Source organism: Bos indicus, chromosome 18 (assembly GCF_029378745.1).
Source record: "Bos indicus isolate NIAB-ARS_2022 breed Sahiwal x Tharparkar chromosome 18, NIAB-ARS_B.indTharparkar_mat_pri_1.0, whole genome shotgun sequence".
Lineage (NCBI taxonomy): Eukaryota > Metazoa > Chordata > Mammalia > Artiodactyla > Bovidae > Bos > Bos indicus.
In genome coordinates, this window is record NC_091777.1 from 40722089 (window position 1) to 40745186 (window position 23098).

Below are 23098 nucleotides of genomic sequence, written 5' to 3' on the forward strand. Positions count from 1 at the left end.
AAACTTACGTGCCCTTACAAAGACAGGGGAGAGGAAGTGATGACCTGGTAATGTCACCTGGCACAGCCCCAGGGCTGGCATGCCTTTAAGGTACGTGGGGCGAACACACGGAAGCGCCTCTAACCACCATGCTCCAAACTGTCTTCTTAGGTCGTCTTCCAGTTCACACCTTCCCATCTGGACATCTCGGAGGCATTCTGGACTTTCTTAATCCCCGAGCACAACATTACAGTCCCTTTCCTGCTGGTAGGCAAAGCCACTGACCCTCTCATCAATTTGGACAAGTCACATATCAACTTCAGTTGTCTCCTCATTGGTAAGGCTGCCCCGCTGGTTTGTATATTTTAGAGTTGGCATGACCTGTGGGGGAGGGGTGTTCCCCCTAGCAGGGGAACTCTTCCTGGTATCTTCTAGAAGCATGTCAGAGGGCCTCTTTTTGCTATTCACAGGGCCACAGAATATTTAACCTCTCAATCTAATTTCCATCAAGTGTCTTCTAAACCCACACACTAATAACCTAAGAACATTGAGGGAGCTTGCTACAGAGCCTACTTGGAAGATTCCCTTGGGGTCTGGATTGACTAGTTTATCCCCAGAGCCCCATATTAGCCCCGTCCTACTTGCATGTGCCCCCAGACTGTGGCCCACAGTGGTCACACCCCTCTGCCATCCTTTCACACTCTTGCCCAGTTCAGCAAATATTGTTGAGCCCCATATGGGAGCCAGGCACTCTTCTGTGAGCTGGGAATGCAGAGGACAAAGCCCATGTCCTGATCTTCATGATGGTTACATTCTAGTAGCAGGAAGCAGGCGACCAAGAAATAAGAAGGTGAAATATGTAGCAGGTCAGGTGTGGATAAGTGTTCCAAAGAATAAAATAGAGTCGGGGGAAAAGGAGTGCCAGCGGGCAGTGGGAAGGTGACATTTGGGCAGAGACTTGAAATAAAGGAAATGATGGACAAGTCCCCCTATAATACTGTGACGCTGTCACATGGATGTGATGGTGTGTGTGTGTGTGTGTGTGTGTGTGTGTGAGAAGTACAACCCAAGTCAGAGGATTTGTTTTAGTTATTCATTAGGCTAGTTATAAAAGTAGAATTCTTTATAAGTCAATCAATGTGGTGTTGTATAAGGAAAAATATAATAATCACTGCCCGCCTCCCTCATTTTTCCCTTTCCATCAGAGGAAACCATTGTGAACAGTGTGGTGTGTATTATTTCCGTACATTTCTTACACTGATACATATAACAGATAGGAGGAGATTGTGGCATTTAATCAGGTTTTGAACAAGTAAGTGGGCAATGTAGCATAAGAATAATAAGAAGACAATTTAAGAATGCAACGGTGGTGCATTTCAATATAATTATTACATCACCAGATTAAAGAAGAACCAGGTATTGGCATATACCAAAGAGTCATTGCCAAAAATTCAGCAGACATTCTCAACAAAAACTCTAGTAGTAAAATGGGAATAGAGGGGAAAAAACTTGAATAAAGATTAACCAAAATCAAGAGGCAAATATTACCTGGTAATAAACCACTGAAGTCACTTCAGTTAAAGTCAGGAATTAGGCAAGAATGGTCACTGTCACTGTCATTATTGGACACTTGGTTAGTGATTTTAGCAAGTACAATAAAATAAGAAAATTAAATAATTGGCATAAACATTGGGAAAAAAGAGACAAAATTGTCTCATTATGCTATTGCTAATGACAGCATACACAGATAAGCTCAAGAGACTCTAGAGAAAAGCAAACAAACTTCTAGAATCAGCAGGATAATTTAGGAAGTGGCTGTTTGCAAGTCGTATGCAAAAATCAATGGTTTCTCTTTCTTTTAGCAATAAGCACCTAGAAACAAACAGAAAATTCCGTTCAATACTGATATGACCTATATAATAGCTAGGGATAAATGTAACAAGAAAAGCACAGGACCTATATGAATAAAACTATAAAATGTTATTAAAATGCCCTCAAGCAAAATCTGAACATTTGTCCATTCTCCCAAAAATTAAATACAAATTTAATCAAGTTCTCAATAAAATCTCAGCTAGTGTTGTCTAAGAAAACACAGGATGCACAGTTTAATTTGAATTTCAGATAACAAGGAATGATTGTTTAGTATAAATATGTCCCATGCAATATTTGGGACATACTTATACTAAAAAAATTGTTTACTAAACCTGGCAACCTTAATCCTAAAGGATTGAGTTAAGGGCAGAATTTGGTAAAGTGATTCTAAAGTTTATGTAGAAAAATAAATGCTCCACAGTAGTCAAGGAAAGTAAGAAAAAGGAAGCTAGCAATAAGAGACACGTTGGTCAGGGCCCTGTCAGGACACCCATGACACACCTGAAATTTAATTCAAGTGAGTCCGATGCACAGATGATTCATAGAGATATGGCAGAGCAGAGGGGCCTACAAGCCCCCATTAACAAAAGCAGGAAGGCATTGAGTCTAAAGGAGCAAGCAGGATCCCAGGAGAGCTACAACCCAGGCTGAGTGGCCACCTACGAGGAGCAGACAGTTGATGGGGTACAGTTTTAGAAGGAAAAGCTGGAGCGCCTTGAGAGGAAGAACACTTGTAGAGTAAAAAGAAGGAAGAGAGGTAGCCAAAGGCTGAGGAGCTTGGCAGAGGGAAGAAAAGAAGCTGGAGAATCCCTTCTAAGCAGGCTTCCTCTCGCTTGCTGAGGTGCGTCAGGAGCAGGCACGAGGCCTCCTCTGAGGGTAGTGTTTCCTCCTCAGGCCGGGAAGCCAGGGAGACTGTGAAGATCATCAACAAGGAGGAGCAGGAGTTCCATTTTGCCTTCCAGGACACCTCCCGGTATTCTGAAGCTTTCAGCAACAGCCTGGTTGTATGTCCCATGGAAGGCTGGGTCCCCCCACTGTCCAGGTAAAAGAAAGGAAGCCCCTAGGACTGCCCTTGCCCAATGGCAGGGGTCTCAGGCGTACGAGCCAGGAGAATCAGGTTCCTTTAGAGTGCCCCGTCTCTGAAGTCTCTCCCAACTCTAAAATTTGGAGCTTCCCAGTTAAAGCTAGTGGTAAAGAACCCACTTGCCAGTTTAGGAGACAGAAGAGATGTGGGTTTGATCCCTGGGTCGAGAAGATCTCCTGGAGGAGGGCATGGCAACCCTTTCCAGTATTCTTGCCTGGAGAATCCCATAGACAGAGGAGCCTGGCAGGCTATAGTCCATAGCGTCACAAAGAGTCAGATACTACTGAAGCAACTTAGCAGAGTGTCCCATCTCTGAAGTCTCTGCCAACTCTAAAATTGAGACATTACAGTTCCATCTCTGTCCTGCTTATCCCCTGTTGATAATTTTCATGATGAGTCGTAGAACACTGAGAACTTTAAGCACTTTTTCTCAGTATTTTCTTATGTTTATATTCTTCTCCACACTGTCCACTGTGTTTGTGAATCCCTAAAGCAGTGGCCTGCCATGCCTGGAAAATTCACCCTGATTTGGAGTTAGGCTGCCTTCCCCTCCTAGTGCATGTTGATCCATGGGGCTTATCTTCTTCAGCTTCTTTAACAGATTGGTCTAGTTACCCAATCTGCTGTCATCTTCCCCAACCAGGTTCCCAATTGATATTTTCTTCACACCGAAGAAAGAAGGAGATGTGAACTTTAATTTGATCTGCAATGTGAAAAAGAAAGCCCACCCTCTGACCTTAAATGTCAAGGCTGAGGGCTACTCTGTGAACGTGGAGGTCAAATGCAAGGACAGGAACGGCTCCGTCACTCTCCTGACTCCCAACCAGACTACCATTGTCAACTTCTATGAGGTAAAGGTGTGAGAGGGCCCTGCTCTCTCTGCTTCCACACTGGCTGGGAAAAGCAGTGCATGCGAGCATTCGAAGAAGCTCTGTTTCAAATGCCAAGGAGATCAGGAGACCAGAAACAAACCAGCAGCAGCTCCAAACCCAGACTGTGTATGGCTCTGATGTGAAAAGAAAGCTTTTCACGTGATATGATAAGAAAGCTTTTCTTATTTTACTTTTCAGGGGACAGAGAGATGGTAGGGAAGGGGAAGAATGCTTATCTTAAACATACAGGAAGGAGGTTTTGCTACCAAGTGATCTCTAAGAATTCAGCTGTCATCTTCCTCTTCAGATAGGAAGGACTCCAGCACTTTGTAGCTCCTGCTGGACTTTGGCTGCATTATGCTAATGATACTCACTCAGCTCACTAACACCATGGGTTGTCGCTGCTTCCCAAAGGCTATTTCCCCCAACACGTTACATACCCTGACTCCAGAGAAGGGAACCATGGTTTGCACTCACTCAACATACAGCTCTGTTCTCCCTCAGGTGGAATTGAATGAGTGTGTCCAGTGTGAATTCAGCTTTATCAACACTGGAAAGTTCAACTTCAGCTTCCAGGCGGAGCTGTCTGGCCCCAGATCCCTGCTACAGTACTTGGAATTTTCACCCACCGACGGCAGTGTGGACGTGGGGCAGAGTGCACACGCCTCCCTGTCTTTCCGGCCATTAAAGAAATGTGTCTTGAAGGGTCTGGAACTCAAAATCAAGGTGAGGCATTTAACATTGTCCGACACTGAATGCACTCACAGCATTCTGTCTTGAGAACTGTGTCCGATGTCCACCCTTAGCTGCAAGGCAGGATGGGAAGTCAAGCATGTTTCCCAGGCAAGTTGGCAGCCAATTGGAGTCCTGCTAATGAGGAAGCCCCAGGAAGCAGATGTTGGGTGGGAACTGACAGGTCTCTGCATACCCCTCTGCCTTTGAGCTGAATTATTGCTGTAATGATTCAAGAGCCAATGTGGGGCCTTGTTGCAGAATCATCCACCTTGGTTTCCTTAAAGAAACTTAGAGCCTGAATCAGAATCTCTGAATCAGAATCTCTGTAGAGATTCTGCACATGGAGTCCTGGGACCTGAATTCTTTTAAAGCACCTGACCGCTTCCCTCCTTCACCTGTGGGTGTAAGGGCCCTTTTCTCTCACTTCTCCCTGTCATCTCTACTGGACGTTCTCTCCCCAACAGATCAGCCATGGTCCAACATTTACATGCACCATCTCAGGCTTTGCTGTGAGCCCAGCTGTCCATTTCTCCTTCACCAGCTACAACTTTGGCACCTGCTTCATCTACCAAGCTGGCATGCCCCCATACAAGCAAACCCTGCTTGTCACAAACAAGGAGGAGACAGCTATGAGGTAAGCAAACTTCCCAGAGCTTCCAGATGATTCTGCCACTCCTGCGGGTCCTACAGCTTCCACACAGCTGAGGTCCTGCCAAGACAGAGAAAAGATTTTAAGAGAGCCTCTAGCACAGACGGGCATGAATCCTGAGTATCCTTTCCTTACTTCTAATACTGATATTTGGATAGCCATGAACTACTCTGCTTAAAAAAAAAAAAAAATCCTCTTCTGGAAGTGAGGAGGACAATGCCAGGTGACCTGACAAGAGGCTTGATGACTTGCTTTTATTTTCCCCACATAATAAATGTGGGAACTCAGATTTGGAGAGTTAAAAAGTTAATTTCTTGGGCCAGTGACCTGGCAGTAAAAGGCAGATCTATACTGAGCTTTGGAGAAGGCAATGGCAACCCACTCCAGTGTTCTTGCCTGGAGAATCCCAGGGACGGGGGTCCTGGTGGGCTGCCGTCTATGGGGTCACACAGAGTTGGACACGACTGAAGTGACTTAGCAGCAGCAGGAGCATACTGAGCCTTAGCCCTCTGATTCAAATCCAGCCTCTCTGTACCATCCCTGTGTCGAATGTTCCAATCCAGATTTCTGGGCCCTATTCCAGACCTAACAAAACAGAATCTCCAGAGACAGGCCCAGAGACCTGTGTTTATTAAAAGTTCTCTAGATCAGTGTGCTGCAATTGAACTGAAACTTCAGTTTCAGAAACATTGTCTATCTGCAGTGTCCAGTATGGCGGCCTGTAGCTACATGTGGCTATGGAGCCCTTGAAATGTGCCTAACGCCACCAAGGAACAGGATTTTTTATTTTAATTAATTTTAATTTAATAGCAACATGTCTAGTGGCTACCATATCAAATATCAAATAGCACAGGTTCAAATCCCAGTTCTTCCCTAACTGTGTGACCTCAAGAAATTTTTTTTTGCCTTTTTTTTTTAATTAATTTTTATTGGAGCATAGTTGTTTTACAATGTTGTATTGGTTTCTACTGTGTAGCAAAGTAAATCAACTGTATGTGTACATACATCCCCTCTGTTTTGGATTTCCTCCCCATTCAGATCCCTGCAGAGCATTTAATGTAGCTCCTTGTGCTATACGGAAGGTTCTCGTTGGTTACGTTTTATATATAGTAGTGTGTATATGTCCATCTCAATCTCCCAGTTCATCCCACCCACCCTTTCCTCCTTTGGTATCCATACATTTGTTCTCCACATTTGTGTCTCTGTTTCCACTTTGCAAAAAATGTTCATCAGCATCATTTTTCTAGATTCCACATATAATATATGATTTTTTTTTTCTCTTTCTGTATGACAGTCTCTAGGTCCATCCACATTTCTGCAAAGGGCACAGTTTCGTTCCTTTTTATGACTGAGTAATATTCCATTGTACCTATGTACCACATCTTCTCTATCCGTCCCTCTGTTGATGGGCATTTAGGTTGCTTCCAGGTCCTAGCTATTGTACCTAGTGCTGCTGTGAACGTTGGGGTGCTTGTGTCTATTTGTGTTTTTTTAAGTCCTTATTGAATTTTTCACAGTATTGCTTCTGTTTTATGTTTTGGTTTTTTGGCCATGAGAAATGTGGGGTCTTAGCTCCCTGGCCACTAATGGAGTCTGCACCCCCTGCCTTGGAAGGCGAAGTCTTTTAACCGCTGGACTGCCAGGGAAGTCCCTATCTTTCTGAATTATGGTTTTCTCCGTATCTATGCATAGGCGTCCTATGGTAGACCCATTTCTGGGTCATATGGGTAGTTCTACTTTTGGATTTTTAAGGAACCTCTATTCTGTTCTCCATAGTGGCTGTATAAATTTACATTCCCACCAACAGTGTAAGAGTTCCCTTTTCTCCACACCCTATTCAGCATTTATTGTTCGTATTATTTTTTGATGATGGATATTCTGACCAGTGTGAGGTGATACCTCATTGTAGTTTTGATTTGCACTTCTCTAATAATTAGTAATGTTGAGCATCTTTTCATGTGTTGTTGGCCATCTGTATGTCTTCTTTGGAGAAATATCTATTTAGGTCTTCCACCCATTGTTTGATTGGGTTTTTTTTTTTAATTGAACTGCATGAGCTGTTTGTATACTTTGCAGACTAATAATCCCTTGTCTGTTGCTTAATTTGCAAATATATGCTCCCATTCTGACGGTTGTCTTTTCATCTTACTTAGGGTTTCATTTACTGTGCAAGAGTTTTTAAGTTTAATTAGGTCCCATTTGTTTATTTTTGTTTTTATTTTCGTTACTCTAGGAGGTGGGTCAAAAAAGGTCTTGCTATGGTTCATGTCAAAGAGTGTTCTTCCTGTGTTTTCCTCTAGAGTTTTATAGCATCCAGCCTTGCATTTAGGTCTTTATGAACTCTCCGTGCCGCCGTCTCCTTGCCTACAGTGGGGGATGATAATAGTACCTCCCCATGGGTTATTAGGAGGATTCATGAGCTCATTTAGAGAGAGTACTTAGTGCCTGGAACGTAGGAAATGCTCGGCTATTTTTGTCTGCGGCTACTTTTGTGGCAGTGATACCGGTGGTGATGACGATTCTCCCGAATGTTACATTACAGGAGTATCGTGTAATTTTAAATACGAATTTAAAATCTTACCTGCCTATATTCCTTCTTGCCTAATTTAATTGAATCTGATTCTTACTTTGTCTTAGGCATTATACTCTATTTACTGCCTTAGCTAGAGTCCTTCTCTAAATACTTGGAAGACAGACGAGGAGGGATTGTAATGGAGGTCTAGGTGCCTCCCACCCACAGATGCAGGAGGGTGGACGTGATCTTTGAAGGTCCCTTCTAGTTGAGCTATTAGTAATAATAATAACAAGAGCTCACCTCTAGAATGTTTCCTCTGTGCCTGTAGTGGCTGATTTAGTCACTTTATCTCGTTTAATCCTCACAACAGCTTCATGAGAAAGAGGTTGCTACTCTCATTTTACAGATGAGGCAACAGGGACCCAGACAGGCTGAGTAACTGTCCTCAGGCCACATGGAAGTTGGGGCTGGAGTCTGGGTCCACACTCTTGTCTGACTCTGGACACATACTCCTCCCCACCATGCTTTGCCACCCAGTTACTCCTGGAAGCACACCCTTCGTCCAGGAAGCTACCACACATGAGCTGCGTTATCAAGGAAGAGAGGGTGAGAGAGTGAAAGGAGCCCTGGGTAAAAGGTCATGAGACTGCCTTTGAGGCCTGGTTCTGCCAAGGTCTCAGGATGTGATCTGGGGGAAGTGACTCAGTCGTGCCCAGGAGACTGTAGGCTGGACCACTGCTGCAGTCCCTTCCAGCCCTGAAATTCCAACTCCAGGACAACACGGCAGGACATCCCGCAGTGGGTCCAGCTCAGAGAAGCAAGGGGCTCATTCCCTCTATGTCAGCCATTCGAGAGCTCACACAGCTTCCTTCTGATTTCCCCCAGCTTGGATTGTTTGTACACCAACACCAGCCACCTCGAGGTGAACTTCCGAGTCGATGTGATAAAGCCAGGAAAGACACTGGAGATCCCCATCATCTTTTATCCTCGAGAAACTATCAGTTATCGAGAACTCATCCCCTTTGAAATCAATGGGCTCTCACAGCAAGTAGTTGAAATAAAAGGGAAAGGAACGGAAATGAAGGTGAGCGACAGCTGGGGGGATCATCGGGCTTGGCACCACCCCCTTGCCCTTCTCAGCCACCTTGCCCACCCGAGCCCACACTCCTCCAACCTCCATGTCTCCTGCCCCCTGGCTGCTCTGTCAGAGGTCAGCCAGTCCCATCAAGACAGATCAGACCCAAGAGAACCACATAGATCTCGCCAGTACCAAATGTTCCCGTATCAAAGGACATAAGTAACCACAGGCACTGCAGAAACGTTCTTTTTCTTGGAGAAGTTTGAGACTATCAGATGCAGTATCCCAAGCAAGTCCTCTTCCTCCCACATGAGAGCACGTAGTGTTTTCAGGTTACAGTCAAGGTTTGTGTGAAGCACTGTATGCAGACGTAAGTTTCAGTTATGGGCCATCATTCCCTAAGACCACACAGACTGACATTCTGCAGCCAGCCCCAACTCCCAGGATCCCGTCTGACTGAGGGCCTTCCTTCTAACCAGGTGTTCCTGGCAGGAAGGGGATGGTCTGGTTCTACCACTTATCCTTTCTTCCCCATGTCCAGTATACATTTCACGTGTCTGTCTGGTGGGAGTTTTTGCATTTATTAGGTAGTTTTAGAAGACTGAAGACCTTCTGCAATCCTCAGCAATGCATGGGACATTTCAGCAACCAAGAGGAAATGGGAGGGGTGTGTTCCTGGCATCAATCCCGGGGAGCCACAGGATCGGGCCACCTGGTGTGTCTCACCCAAGCCAGTGGCGGGGTCTCTTCTGATGTCGTGGTTCCTTTCATGTGTTCATTCATTCACTCGCTCAGCACTCATTTATGTCAGGTGCTTTCAGGAGACTTAGACGAGTTCTCTGACCTCCAGGAGCTTACCCGCTGGGGCCAGAGACTCTTACCTTTGTAGACAACATGGAAGCCTGCGGGCGGGATGGACAGAGCCCATCTTTCCGTTAGGGGGAGGGGCGCTGCTTACTGACTGGTCAAGCGACAGTGACTCGTGGGCGCTGTTTCTGTGGGTCACACCATCCCAGAGGGCAAGGCCCAGCCTGATCTCAGCCTCATGCAGGCCAGCACTTTGATCAGGGCTCTAGATGGGGACTTTAAGGTGTACCTGTTTTTCCCACCTCTGCTGCCATGGTCATCTCTCTCTCTTCACGGCTCTGTCTCCTGCCCTCTTCCAGTCCCTCTCCACAGAGGAGCGAGCCAGGGCACACTCACATGATACCCATCTGATGGGAGCACTCCAGGCTACACTGGCTTCCCACTTCTCCCAGAAAAACACTCGATCCCCCTCCAAACTATCTTCCTGTGTTCCCCACCTCGCTCCCAGCCACAGGCCTGACCAGGCCACTCCCTCCAACTCAGGGCCTTGCCACAGTTTGTCTCCTCCTTCGGGGTGCAGCCCCACGCCACCCTGACTTAAATCCAGATGCTACCCTTCCAGCAGCTCCCCATGTGAGCATGCCTTCCTCAGGGAGGCCTCCCTCATCCTCAGACTGGCTCAACCCTTTGTACCCCGAGCCTTTCCTTCTTAACGTCTTTGAACCCAGCCGTAAGTATGTAATTGTGCAACAAGTTGTTTAGTGCACATTTTATGCACATAAATGTTTGTTGAGTGAGTGAAGGCGAAGGCCCATCCAGTGTGAAGAATGAGGGACACAGGAAGAGAGGGAACCACCCTTGCCTCACTAGGGTCAGTTCAGTTCAGTTCAGTCGCTCAGTCATGTCCGACTCTTTGTGACACCATGAATCACAGCATGCCAGGCCTCCCTGACCATCACCAACTCCCGGAGTTCACTCAGACTCACGTCCATCCAGTCAGTGATGCCATCCAGCCATCTCATCCTCTGTCGTCCCCTTCTCCTCCTGCCCCAATCCCTTCCAGCATCAGAGTCTTTTCCAATGAGTCAACTCTTCGCATGAAATGGCCAAAGTATTGGAGTTTCAGCTTTAGCATCATTCCTTCCAAAGAAATCCCAGGGCTGATCTCCTTCAGAATGGACTGGTTGGATCTCCTTGCAGTCCAAAGGACTCTCAAGAGTCTTCTCCAACACCACAGTTCAAAAGCATCAATTCTTCGGCGCTCAGCTTTCTTCACAGTCCAACTTTCATATCCATACATGACCACAGGAAAAACCATAGCCTTGACTAGACGGACCTTTGTTGGCAAAGTAATTCAAAGTAGCTTTTGAATATGCTATCTAGGTTAGTCATAACTTTCCTTCCAAGGAGTAAGCGTCTTTTAATTTCATGGCTGCAGTCACCATCTGCAGTGGTTTTGGAGCCCCAAAAAATAAAGTCTGACACTGTTTCCACTGTTTCCCCATCTATTTCCCATGAAGTGATGGGACCAGATGCCATGATCTTCATTTTCTGAATGTTGAGCTTTAAGCCAACTTTTTCACTCTCCACTTTCACTTTCATCAAGAGGCTTTTGAGTTCCTCTTCACTTTCTGCCATAAGGGTGGTGTCATCTGCATATCTGAGGTTATTGATATTTCTCCCGGCAATCTTGATTCCAGCTTGTGCTTCTTCCAGTCCAGCATTTCTCATCATGTACTCTGCAGATAAGTTAAATAAGCAGGGTGACAACATACAGCCTTGACGTACTCCTTTTCCTAATTGGACCAGTCTGTTGTTCCATGTCCAGTTCTAACTGTTGCTTCTTGACCTGCATATAGGTTTCTCAAGAGACAGGTCAGGTGGTCTGGTATTCCCATCTCTTTCAGAGTTTTCACAGTTTATTGTGATCCACACAGTCAAAGGTTTGGCATAGTCAATAAAGCAGAAATAGATTTTTTTTAAATATTTCTCTTTCTCATTAACTTCTGACCCCTCCCTCCCTCCCTGCTCTCTTTCTGGTCCACAGATTTTAGTCCTAGATCCAGCCAATAAGATTTTGAAGTTAGGAGCCATCCTACCTGGACAGGTGGTGAAAAAAATGGTTTCCATCATGAACAACAGCCAAGCCCAGCTCACATTTAACCTGTCAGTCATGTTCTCGGCAGAACTCCAGGAAACCAAGGTTGGTGATCAGGGTCCCAGCAGCGTCTTCATGCCTCCGCACCTCACGATTCTCAGGCAGCTTCCGTGGGCCAGGCCATTCCAAGTGCTCTCCCTGTCTGATCACCTTCATAAAAAATGGTATAGGGGAGCCCCTGTCACTCCCCTTTTGCATGTAGGGAAACCACAGCTTGGAGAGCCTCTTCCTCTAGAGGGTGACAGTGACACACAGAAGTGCCCTTGATAGGATCCGGAAGATCTGGGCGCAAGTGAATACACATACATCTTCATGACAGGAAATTTGAAAAATATGGAAAATCACAAAGAAAAACATTTGGCCTATAGTGTCATAGCCCGAAATAATCACTTAACATTTTTGTACCTTTCTTTCCCCTGTTTTTCCTACACATTTTAAAAATAAATTACCAACTTTCAGATTGTTTTGAAGCCTGCTTTTACCATCTAACAGTAACTCCTAAACATTGTTTCATTTGTTCATCTGTACCTTCATTACGTAGATGAACCAGGCCTCTATTTCTGCTCATTTCAGGTGTTCCTGTTTTTTAATTTAATTTTATTTTATAAGCAACATTGTAATATTCATTTAAACAAACTTTTGTGTACACCCATGACCCTCTGCTGAGCATATACTCCTAGAAGTGGGCTTCTTGGACCAAAAGGAAGCTCCGGCTGCCTGCTTCCTCTCACAGTGTTTGGATGGCCCTTTGAAATGGGACCAGATGTATTTCATCTTGAGAATGGACTGTATCCATTCCTTCATTCAGTTCATTCTTACGTTTACTCAGTAATCCATCCTCACAGCAGGACCTCGGAAATGGAGCTCCAGGAGTACCCCACCCTCAGCTGCTGAGACTTGTTGTCGTTTTGTCCAGGTCATCACCTTGTCACCATTCCGCAACATCACTCTGAAGCCCAAAGAGGTTCAGAAGCTGGAAGTCACCTTCGCCCCACTAAAGCGTGTCCCTCCCTTCTCCGAGGAGGTGTTCATGGAGTGCATGGGGCTCCTGCGGCCCCTTTTCCTCATCAGCGGCTGCTGCCAGGCCCTGGAGATCTCCCTGGACCAGGAGCATCTTCCCTTTGGACCAGTCGTGTGTCAGACACAAGCCACGCGTCGCATCCTCATGTTGAACACGGGTGACGTGGGTGCAAGGTAGGAGAGTCCCCTGGGCCTGGGTTCCCGTCAACTATCCCAGGACCCTCTAAAGTGGGCATTTGGTGGTCCCCATGCCACAGATGGAGTTAAGGCTCCACAGTGGTGCCCACCAGCAGGTGCTTGCCCAGTCACCATTCAGCACGTTGCCACAGCCGTGCCTGCTGCACACTGCCCACCTGCAGGGGACGCCCTTCACACCAGCTGCAGGGGAACAGTGCCCTGAAGCTGTGATGTGGCAGCCTTGGCACTGGAAGCACTGGTCTGCACCATCCTGCCTGGAGTAAGGGCCAGACCACAGAGGGGTGACCACAGGGCCAGCAGGTCCCAGGGCCACCAGGATCAGGGGCAGCTCTCATGTGAAGGGATTGTCTCCACCCTCCTGGATCAGACCCGAGAGGCAGTGCAGGGATCGGTCATGGCTACCAGCTCGGGAGGGTTCCAGTCCTGGCCTGACCACGTCCTAGCTGTGTGACCTCAGGCACCCACTTAAATGTGTTCACGCGCATGCTCCCCCAGTGGGTGTCACTGTGGACAGAAAGATAAGATGCACCACTTTCCACCCTTCTCAGCCCCTAGGGAGAGTGAAGAGGTCGCACCCAGGGATGACTTGGCCTTGGTCCCACACCGCAGCTTTTCCTGGCAGTCTTCCTTCTCCTAGGTCCCAGGAAGGGCACAAGGGGATGAACCTCCCACCTGAAAACCAGACACAGTCTCTCTTCTCAGCAGCACTGAGAATACCACCGGGATATTAATAAACTGTCTCTCTTGTCTCCTGTCTTGGAAAAGGTTCAAATGGGATACCAAAAAACTTGAGCCTCTGTTCTCCATCAGCCCGGAAGAGGGCTATATCACCGCAGGCATGGAGGTTTCTTTTGAAGTGACTTACCATCCTACCGAGGTGGGCAAGGAGATTCTCCACAAAAACTTGCTCTGCTTCATCCAGGGAGGCAGTCCTCTGAGCCTAACCCTGTCTGGAGTGTGCGTGGGACCACCTTCAGTAAAAGAGGTCAGTAGGGGCTACCAACAGATGGATCAATGGTGGAATGGCCCAGCAAGCCCCACAAGAGAACGAGTCAGACTCTGTTCAAACAGTCCTCAGTGCCCACATCAAACATGCAGACCTGCTCCCTCCTCCACAGGGCCTCTGCACATGCTCTTCCCACTGCTGACATACTCCTTTTCCCCTCTCCATTTAGTTAATTCCTATTTATTCTTCAACTCTCAACCCAAGCATCTCATTCTCAAGGAAGGTTATACTGACATCTCTGGCTAGATCACATTCTGCCATAAGCTCTGTAAGTAAAGGGTGACACCTGGGTTAACCTCTGCTGACCCTGTCGCTAGAAGCCCTAGCAGTGGAGACCTGATAGCTCCTGGCAACGTTGCTTACGGTCATAATGACACCTGAGCTCCATCTCTTGCTATTTCAACAATGTTGTGTACCTGGAGTCACGCAGTATGTTATAAATGTGTATGTACAAGTCTTGGCAAGAATATATACTTTCATTTTCTTGGGTGAATATGTGAGAGTGAAATGGCTGGATCATAGGGTAGGTACACGTTTGCCTGTTTAAGAACTTACCAAATTGTTTTCCAAAGTGGTTGTGTCATCTTATGTCCCCATCAGCCACCTCAGACGTTTCTACTTGCACCACATCCTTGCCAATGCTTGATATGGTCAGGTTTTTAAAAATTTTAGTCATTCTAATAGGTACATGATGATATCTTATGGTTTTAAATTTGGATTTCCCTGGCTAATGGTGTCAAGCATCTTTTCAGGTACTTCATTGCCATCCATCTATCTTCTTTATTGAAGTATCTCTTCAAGTCATTTTCATTTGGGTTGTTTGTTTTCTTGTTTTACTGTGTTTTGAGAGCTCTGTGTGTATTCAGGACATAAGTTTTGAATTTATATCTTCAATCTGTTTAGAGTTCATTTTTGTATGTAGTATAAGATTATGGATCAAAATTCAAAAAATCCATTTTTTGTACACAGATATCCAGTTGTTCCAGAACCATTCACTTAATAGATTGTCCTTTCTGCACTAAATTGCCTTTGCACTTTGGTAAAAAACCAATTGATCATATATGTGTGGGTTTCTTGGTAAACTATTCTCATCCCCTTGGTGAACTCTTTGATTCCCTTTATAGCAGTGCATTGTCCATGTTGCTAGATTCAATGGCTGGTTCTCACTGCTCATCTTACTTGACTTGTCAATAGCATTTGAACACATTGAACAAGGCCCTCGTCCTTCAAGCACTTCCTTCATCATGTGGCCTCCAGGATACTGCCCTCTCCTGGTTTTCCTCCCACTTTAATAGTTGCTGCCTCTCATCTCCCCTTCTGGTTTTTCTTAACATTGGAGCGTGTAGGATTTTAAGAATTGGTTCTAAAATTCCTTCTTTTTTTCTAAATACACTTACTTCTTGATGATCTCATCCAGTTTCTTGGCTTTAAAAAAAAAATTGCTATACTGACAGCTCCCAAATGCATGTGTGTGTGTGTGTGTGTGTGTGTGTGTGTGTGTGTATAAACTTTCCTTTGAACCCCAGACTTGTAAATTCCGCTGCCTGCGTGAGGTGTCCATCTTCTTCCAGGTGGTGAATTTCACCTGCCAGGTGCGCTCCAAGCATACACAGACCATCATGCTTTCGAACCGCAGCAACCAGACCTGGAATCTGCACCCCATTATTGAGGGTGAGCACTGGGAGGGGCCCGAGTTCATCACCCTGGAGCCTCACCAGCAAAACAAGCCCTACGAGATCACCTACCGGCCCCGCAGCATGAACGTGGAGAGCCGCAAACATCAGGTGGGTTGAGCCCCACCTCCCACATGGGTTTCCTGGCATGGCTGGAGGAAGGAGCTGTGGGAGAGAGAACGTTAGGACAAGGGGGGAACCCTACAAATAATGTGGAAACCACAGGGAACTGTGTCCAAAGCTCATCAAGACCAAAGCTTCCCTTTTCATCCATGTATTTTCATGTTGAGGGGCTTCTCTTGGAACCAGAGGCTCATCTCTGAAATGAAGTCCTGGATGAAGCACCAAGCAATTAATAGTTAATTTAAGTGCACAAGTAACATCAAGGTGACTGTGATAAAGATTAAAAAAGGAAGCCACAATCTTCTACTGCCCTCACAAAAAAAGAACTGTTTTCTTCTGTCTTCTTTACCAATCCTTACTCAGAGACAGCCGTGGCTGCCCTCAGCATCCTCAGTTCTGCATCCTGCTTACTTTCACATTACATCACATCATGAGCATGTTTCTGTTTAGCTGTATAATCTTCATGATAATCATCTTTACTGATTGACTAATATTTCATTGAATGACAGTTCCATAATTTATTTAACACCCCCAGTTATTGGATGTTTAAGTTATCTCTAAATTTTCATCAGTAGAAGCGATTCTAATATACGTGTGCTTCCCCGATGGCTCAGTGGCAAGGAATCTGCCTGCAATGCAGGAGCTGCAAAAGACTGGCTCAATCCCTGGGTTTGGGAAGGTCCCCTGGAGGAGAAATGGCAACCCACTCCAATATCCCTGCTTGAAAAATCCCTTGGAGAGAGGAGCCTGGCAGGCTACAGTCCAAAGGGTCACAAAGAGTCAGTCATGACTGAGTGACTGAGCGCACACGTTTATGTATAACTTTTTCCTCTGCAGGGATTTTTCTTCAGTAAGTTCCCTGGGATGAGATTCCTGGTTCGAATACATGTGAACATGTTTATGACTCTTGGAAATGTATTATGAAGCTGCTTTCCAAAAGTGTTAAACCTATTTGCATAACTTCGTTAATCCTGTGTCGCTGCCATGCCTGAGAGGTAGCTGATAAAGGCCGCTCTGTGTCATGCTCTCCACTGTTGTTCTTCTCTTAGGGCACCCTCTTCTTCCCCCTCCCAGATGGGACTGGCTGGCTGTACATGCTGCACGGGACTTCCGAGCTCCCCAAGGCTGTGGCCAATATCTACCGTGAAGTGCCATGTAAGACACCCTACACTGAGCTCCTGCCAGTCACCAACTGGCTGAACAAGCCCCAGAGGTGAGAGAATAGGTGGGGGATGAAGAGGGGACGGAGGGAGGACCCGCAGTGTCGAGTCTGGCCCTTTGTGCTGCTGCCAGGCATTGCCTGACCTGCGCCCCACAGAGCGTGTCCTGTTCAGGGCTGCCTGTGAGCAGCTGACGCCTTGTAAATCTCCTGGAAGAGCGCCAGGCACAAAATAAGTGCTCAATAAATGTTAGCTGTTATTATTGTCAAAATGATAATCGTGGTGGTTATTACTGAGAGCCCTGTCGTATCACATCAGCCACTGGCCAGATCCTCAGATCTTGTACTTGCAGAGAGAAAAGAAGCTGGAGGAGCTGGAGGCCAGCCAGGTCCCCTTCTTTTATGGAAAAGGAGCCAAAGGCTGGGAGAAGAGAACTACCTGCTCGGCATAGTGGATAAAGGCCCAGACCCACGTTTGAATGCTAGTTCTGCCTATAACTCGGCATTGTTACCTGTGCATGGCATCTTCCTTCTCTCCGCCTCAACTTCTTCCCTAGTAAAATAGAGAGGATAACGAGATGTACCTCCTATAGACACTGGCGACTAAAAGCTTGTAATGTAACCCATGTGGAGCAGTACCTGGCACATAGTAGGGAGTTGTTAAGTGGTAGTTCCTGTTATTACTAGTGGCAGTGTGGAGGCTAGAACCCTGGACCCACATGCTTTCTGTGAAATCAAGAGTGGACAAGGTACCTTGCCTTCTTTCCTTTGGGCAAACTGTCTCATTTCATCCTCTCTTCTTGCACCCCTGTGTTCCCCCAGATTCCGGGTCATTGTGGAAATACTGAAACCAGAGAAGCCTGACCTGAGTGTCACCTTAAAGGGCCTTGATTACATTGATGTGCTGTCCTCCTCAAAGAAAGATTACAAGCTGAACTTCTTCTCCTACAAGGAGGGACTGTACACAGCAAAGGTATCCATACACTAAAGGCACTGCCCTGGGACCCTGGAGGGTTGGCCCTGAGGTTGATGATCCTGTGTTGGGAGGGAAGATATACCCTCCCTTATCCTGCGAGACTGACCATTGAGGGGGACCAGACCCTTTAAGATGAGACGAGATAGCCAGCCAACATGTAGGCCCGTAACAAACCCTCAAGGTGGCGGAATCATGAAAACCCTGAAGCAGTAGGTAACATTGGGCATCAGACACCAGACCACAATAAGAGCGAAAGATCCCTTTTCTGAGGGTTTAGAGAGCGCCCGGCATCAGGCTGAGCCCTCGACACAGCTAGTGACATCAGAGCCAGGATTCATCTCAGAGCCAATGACTCCAGGACTCCACAGGGTCCTTCACGCATGAACCGTTCCTCCTGACTCATTCATCAGTTCAACAAGCATCTCTTGAGTACACGTGCCATATGCTATACCACGTGCTGATAACACAGCAGTGATCGAAAACAGGCAGAGTCTCTGTTCTCCTGGAACACACAGTCCAGTGAAGGAGATGAGCATTCATCGTGTAATTGCACTCTGAATGGGTAATTTCCAAATGGCGTAAGTGCTTTGGGAAAAAGGACTGCGTGGTTCAGTGGCTCACTGAGAGGTCAGGGCTGAAGAGAACTTACAGGAACTATTCCCCTACAGACAGTGCTTGACACCAAGATGGAGGATGGAATCACCTAGGGGAAGATTTTAAAGTGAAAAGAACAGCACGTGAGCACACAGAAGTGGCAAGAATGAAGGGAAATAATGACAAGTACTGGCAAGGGTGTGCAGAAGAGGGATCTTTCGTGTGTTGCCGGTGGGAGAGAAACAGTGAAGCTACTCCGGAAGACAGTCTGGCAGCTCCTCAAATGGATAGATGTAGAGTTACCATAGAATTCAGCAATGTGTTCCCCAAATAAGAGAAAACATACGTCCACACGAAAGCCCATATGTAAACATTCATAGCAGCACTATTCATAAGAGCCAAACAATGGGAACAACCTAATTTCCATCCACTGGTGAACGAGAAATACAATGGAATATTCTTTGGCAATAAAAAGTGATAGGAAACGAGTACTACTGCAGGCAGCACTGCAGTGAGCCCTGCAAACATCACACTGTGTGAACAAAGCCAGCCACAAACGGCTACATGTTGTGTGGGTTTTTTTTAATATGAAATGTTCAGATTGGAAAGTCTATAGGAATAGAAAGTAGACTAGCAGTGCCTAGGACTAGAGGCGATGGGTTAGGGGGACATGGGAATGATCGTTACTGGATAACGGGGTTCTTTTGAGGGCGATGAAGATGAGTGGTGATGGCTGGACCACTTTGTGAATATACTAAAAAAGCACTAAATGGTACACTTTCAATGGGTAGATTCTATAACATGTACTGCTGCTGCTGCTAAGTCGCTTCATTCGTGTCTGACTCTGTGCGACCCCATAGACGGCAGCCCACCAGGCTCCCCCGTCCCTGGGATTCTCCAGGCAAGAACACTGGAGTGGGTTGCCATTTCCTTCTCCAATGCACAAAAGTGAAAAGTGAAAGTGAAGTCACTCAGTCATGTCCGACCCTCAGCAACCCCATGGACTGCAGCCCACCAGGCTCCTCCGTCCACGGGATTTTCCGGGCAGGAGTACTGGAGTGGGTGCCATTGCCTTCTCGGATAACATGTGAGTTGTATCTTAATAAAGCTGAAAGGAATTATGAGACATAAAGTACAAATCAAGAAGTTCTAATACCCATCTTATAGAAGCGCCTGGAACAGAAAAACATGACAATAAAGGGAAGAAATACTCTTCAAAATGATTGGGGGGAAAATCCAGAGCTATTTGACAAAGTCTGAATCTTCTAGTTGAAGAAGCCCAGTTTATGAAATGAGTCCTGTGATTATCCCCTCTGCCTTGGGACAGTTTCCTGATTGCAGTACAGTGAGCTAGTCTGAGCAAAGCATATCAGATTTCGTGAACTGAGGAGGAGGAAGTTAATAGTTGGGGCAGTTGGACAGGGGAGAAGATTATTTGAAAAAGTAATTGTTGAAATTTCCCTGATTTTATTTTTTTATAAAACAATTTACAAATCCAATAAATTCGGTGGAGTTTTAACAGGAGAAACAAAGAAAATCATGCCTGTGCACATCATAGTAAAATTGCTGAAAACCAAAGATAAATAGAAAACAACCAGATTAAAAAGTTCTATTATGTACAGGGAGACACCAATAAAAAATGACCACTGACTCCTCTTCAGAAATAATGGCAGCACTCTGAAAAGTGCTGAAAGAAGAGATTGTCAACCTAGAAATCTTTATTCACTGAAAATATCCTTTAAAACAGACAGTAAAATAGACATTTTCAGATTAAAAAAAAAAAAAAGGAGAGAATTCATTGCCAGCCCACTTGCCTTGCTGTAAAACATACTAATGGGTATTCTTCAGTCAAAAGAAAATGATGCCAGGTGGGGACGTGGATATCCACTGGAAGGGAAGAAGAGCTCTAAAAATAGCAAATAAGTGTGTAAATATGAAACATATATATCTTTATTCCTAGAACTTTCTTAAAAAGACAACTGGCAGTTTATAGTAAATACCATAACACTGTAAGGGGGGCGAAGGTAAATGAGATTATACCTCAGTAAGATTACTGCATTTGTGAAGTAGGATGTGTGAGATGGGAAACACAAAGCGTCAGTTACGAAGTGGGAAGTGATGAAATACCAACTCTGCATTAAATGTTGATAAGTTGTCAGTTCTAGAGCTACTACTAAAACTATGTTATATAAAAATATAGCTAAGAAGCCATAGAGGAAATAAAATATATTCCAAGAGATTTCACATTGATCCATAAGAAGGCAGAAAAGTAGCAACAAAGGAATTTTAAAAATAGACAAATGGAAAGGAATAGCAAGAGGGCTGACTTCAACCTAAACATATAAATGATTGCTTTAAATGTAAAACAACACTCCTATCAAAATACAGAGGAGGTCAGAGCACTCTAAAGACAAGAAGAGGTCAAAAATAAAAAGGCAGGTATGTAAGGAACTATTAGCACCTAACAAATATAAACAACTCAAGGGATTAAAAAGGACAAAAAACTGGAATCCTCTACCTCACAGAAGTAAATGTCTGAGTGGCCAGGAAGCACAGGGGAAGATGCTGAATGTCATTAGACATCCAGGAAAAGGACTGCGAAAGGGGGGCAGCTTGTCCACAGGTCAGATGTGGGCTGCAAGTGTGGGCTCTGGAGTCAAGCCAACCTGGGTTCAAATCCTGGTTCTGATACTTTTTTGCACAAGACCCTGGGCAAGATAACTTCCTTAGTCTGTTTCCTCATCTTTAGAAAAATCAGTGAGGGAAATAGTAACGTTGCCCACAAGCTGTGTGAATTAAACAAGTACCTCCAGGGCTTGTTGTTGTCATTCAGTTGCCAAGTTGTGTCCGCTCCTTTGCAACCCCATGGACGGCAGCACACCAAGCTTCTCTGTCCTTTACTGTCTCCCTGAGTTTGCTCACATTCATGTCCATTGAGCTGGTGATGCTCTCTAACCATCTCATTCTCTGCTACCCTCTTCTCCTCCTGCCTTCAATCTTTCCCAGCATCAGGGTCTTTTCCAGTGAGTCAGCTCTTCACACCAGGTGGCCAAAGTATTGGAGCTTCAGCTTCAGCATCAATCCTTTCAGTGAATATTCAGAGTTGATTTCCTTTAGGATTGACTGGTTTGATCTCCTTGCTTTCCAAGGGACTCTCAAGAGTCTTCTCCAGCACCACAATTCAAAAGCATCAATTCTTCGGCACTCAGCCTTCTTTATGGTCCAATTTCCAGTGCCTAGGACACAGTGATCATTAAGTGTTAGATGCCATTATTAGTAGTAGTATTGATGTATTAACTGTTCCAGCAGTAGCAGGAATAGGGATGAAACCCACCACAGTATGAACCTCTTGAGGTCCTGCTTGTTCTCCAGGACCACTCACTGTCCCCACTGAGAAGACCTTCCTCCTCAGCCCTAGACCGTGCTGCTCTCTCCTCTTCTAAAGCAATCCAGGTTCCTCCATGCCTGCGCACCTGGAAGGAGCCAGAGCAGAACATCTGAAGAGAAGGGCTGGGTGGCGGGGTTCACGTAGGCTGGGAGGGCCCATGCTTCACATGCCCAGGCATTGCTAACGGAGAGAAGGATCCTGTCGATGGTGGAAGACCCCGAACTAACCCCTCTTCTCCGCCCCACTTCCTCCCACTCTCTCTGTGAATCCAGGTGATCTTCCGAAATGAGGTGACCAACGAGTTCTTATACTACACGTTGAGTTTCAGGGTCATCCCTTCAGGCGTCATCAAAACCATTGAGATGGTGAGCCCCGTCCGGCAGAGCACCTCGGCCTTCATCAAGGTGGAAAACCCCCTGCCCTACATGGTGACCTTCTCCACGGAATGCAGGATGCCCGACATCAGCCTGCCCTCCCAGTTCGTGGTGCCCGCCAACTCTGAGGTATGGCCCTGCCTGTGGGGGCTCCCCACTGGACATCTGTGATGGAGACTCTGCCCAGGGGGCCTCTGGACCCACTTCTGCATCCTTGAGTCGGGGCAGCCTGGCAGTGATCAGGAGGGTGGAAGACCACTGCTCCATCACGGTCCTATTCTCTCCCTTCCCCTGCCACCCAAGTCCTCATATAAACCAGGGCCACATAGAGCTTTGGCTCAGGCATGTTAAAGGAAATTATTTATTAGCCTCTGGGGCTTCCCTGGTAGCTCAGACAGTAAAAATCTGCCCTCATTTCAGGAGACCCAGGTTCCATCCCTGGGTCGGGAAGATCCCCTGGAGAAGGAAATGGCAACCCACTCCAGTATTCTTGCCTGGAGAATTCCATGGACAGAGGAGCCTGGTGGGCTACAGCCCATGGGGTCGCAGAGAGTCGGACACAACTGAGCAAGTAATACTAGCTGTCTCTGTTACATGTTTGTTTGCCCTGCTCAATTTAAATTATTTTTCTTACTTTTCCTAATTATATAAGTCACATGGAATATATGTAGTGAAAAGGACAGCAAGGGACACTTAATAGTGTTACTGGATCAGTTGATAATATTTTTATTAGATGTTTTGTATGTATGTTCAGTAAGGAAACTGGCATCCAGTTTTCCTGTCTTCTATTAACCTTGTTGGGGTCTGATGTACAGATTATGTTCGTTGAGGTAGGTTT

At 46.0% G+C, this 23098-nt stretch overlaps 1 protein-coding gene across 1 annotated transcript in view; it reads left to right on the plus strand.

Moving 5' to 3' along the window:
- The window catches only part of HYDIN (HYDIN axonemal central pair apparatus protein), a 345392-nt gene that overhangs the window by 319145 nt on the left and 3149 nt on the right, over positions 1–23098 (plus strand). Inside the window, 13 exon segments of the mRNA XM_070770879.1 lie at positions 151–316; positions 2746–2893; positions 3579–3786; positions 4312–4533; positions 5007–5176; positions 8592–8790; positions 11639–11794; positions 12666–12943; positions 13733–13952; positions 15545–15757; positions 16819–16982; positions 17751–17901; positions 22159–22389. Of these exon segments, the coding sequence (XP_070626980.1) occupies positions 151–316; positions 2746–2893; positions 3579–3786; positions 4312–4533; positions 5007–5176; positions 8592–8790; positions 11639–11794; positions 12666–12943; positions 13733–13952; positions 15545–15757; positions 16819–16982; positions 17751–17901; positions 22159–22389 (2526 nt within the window).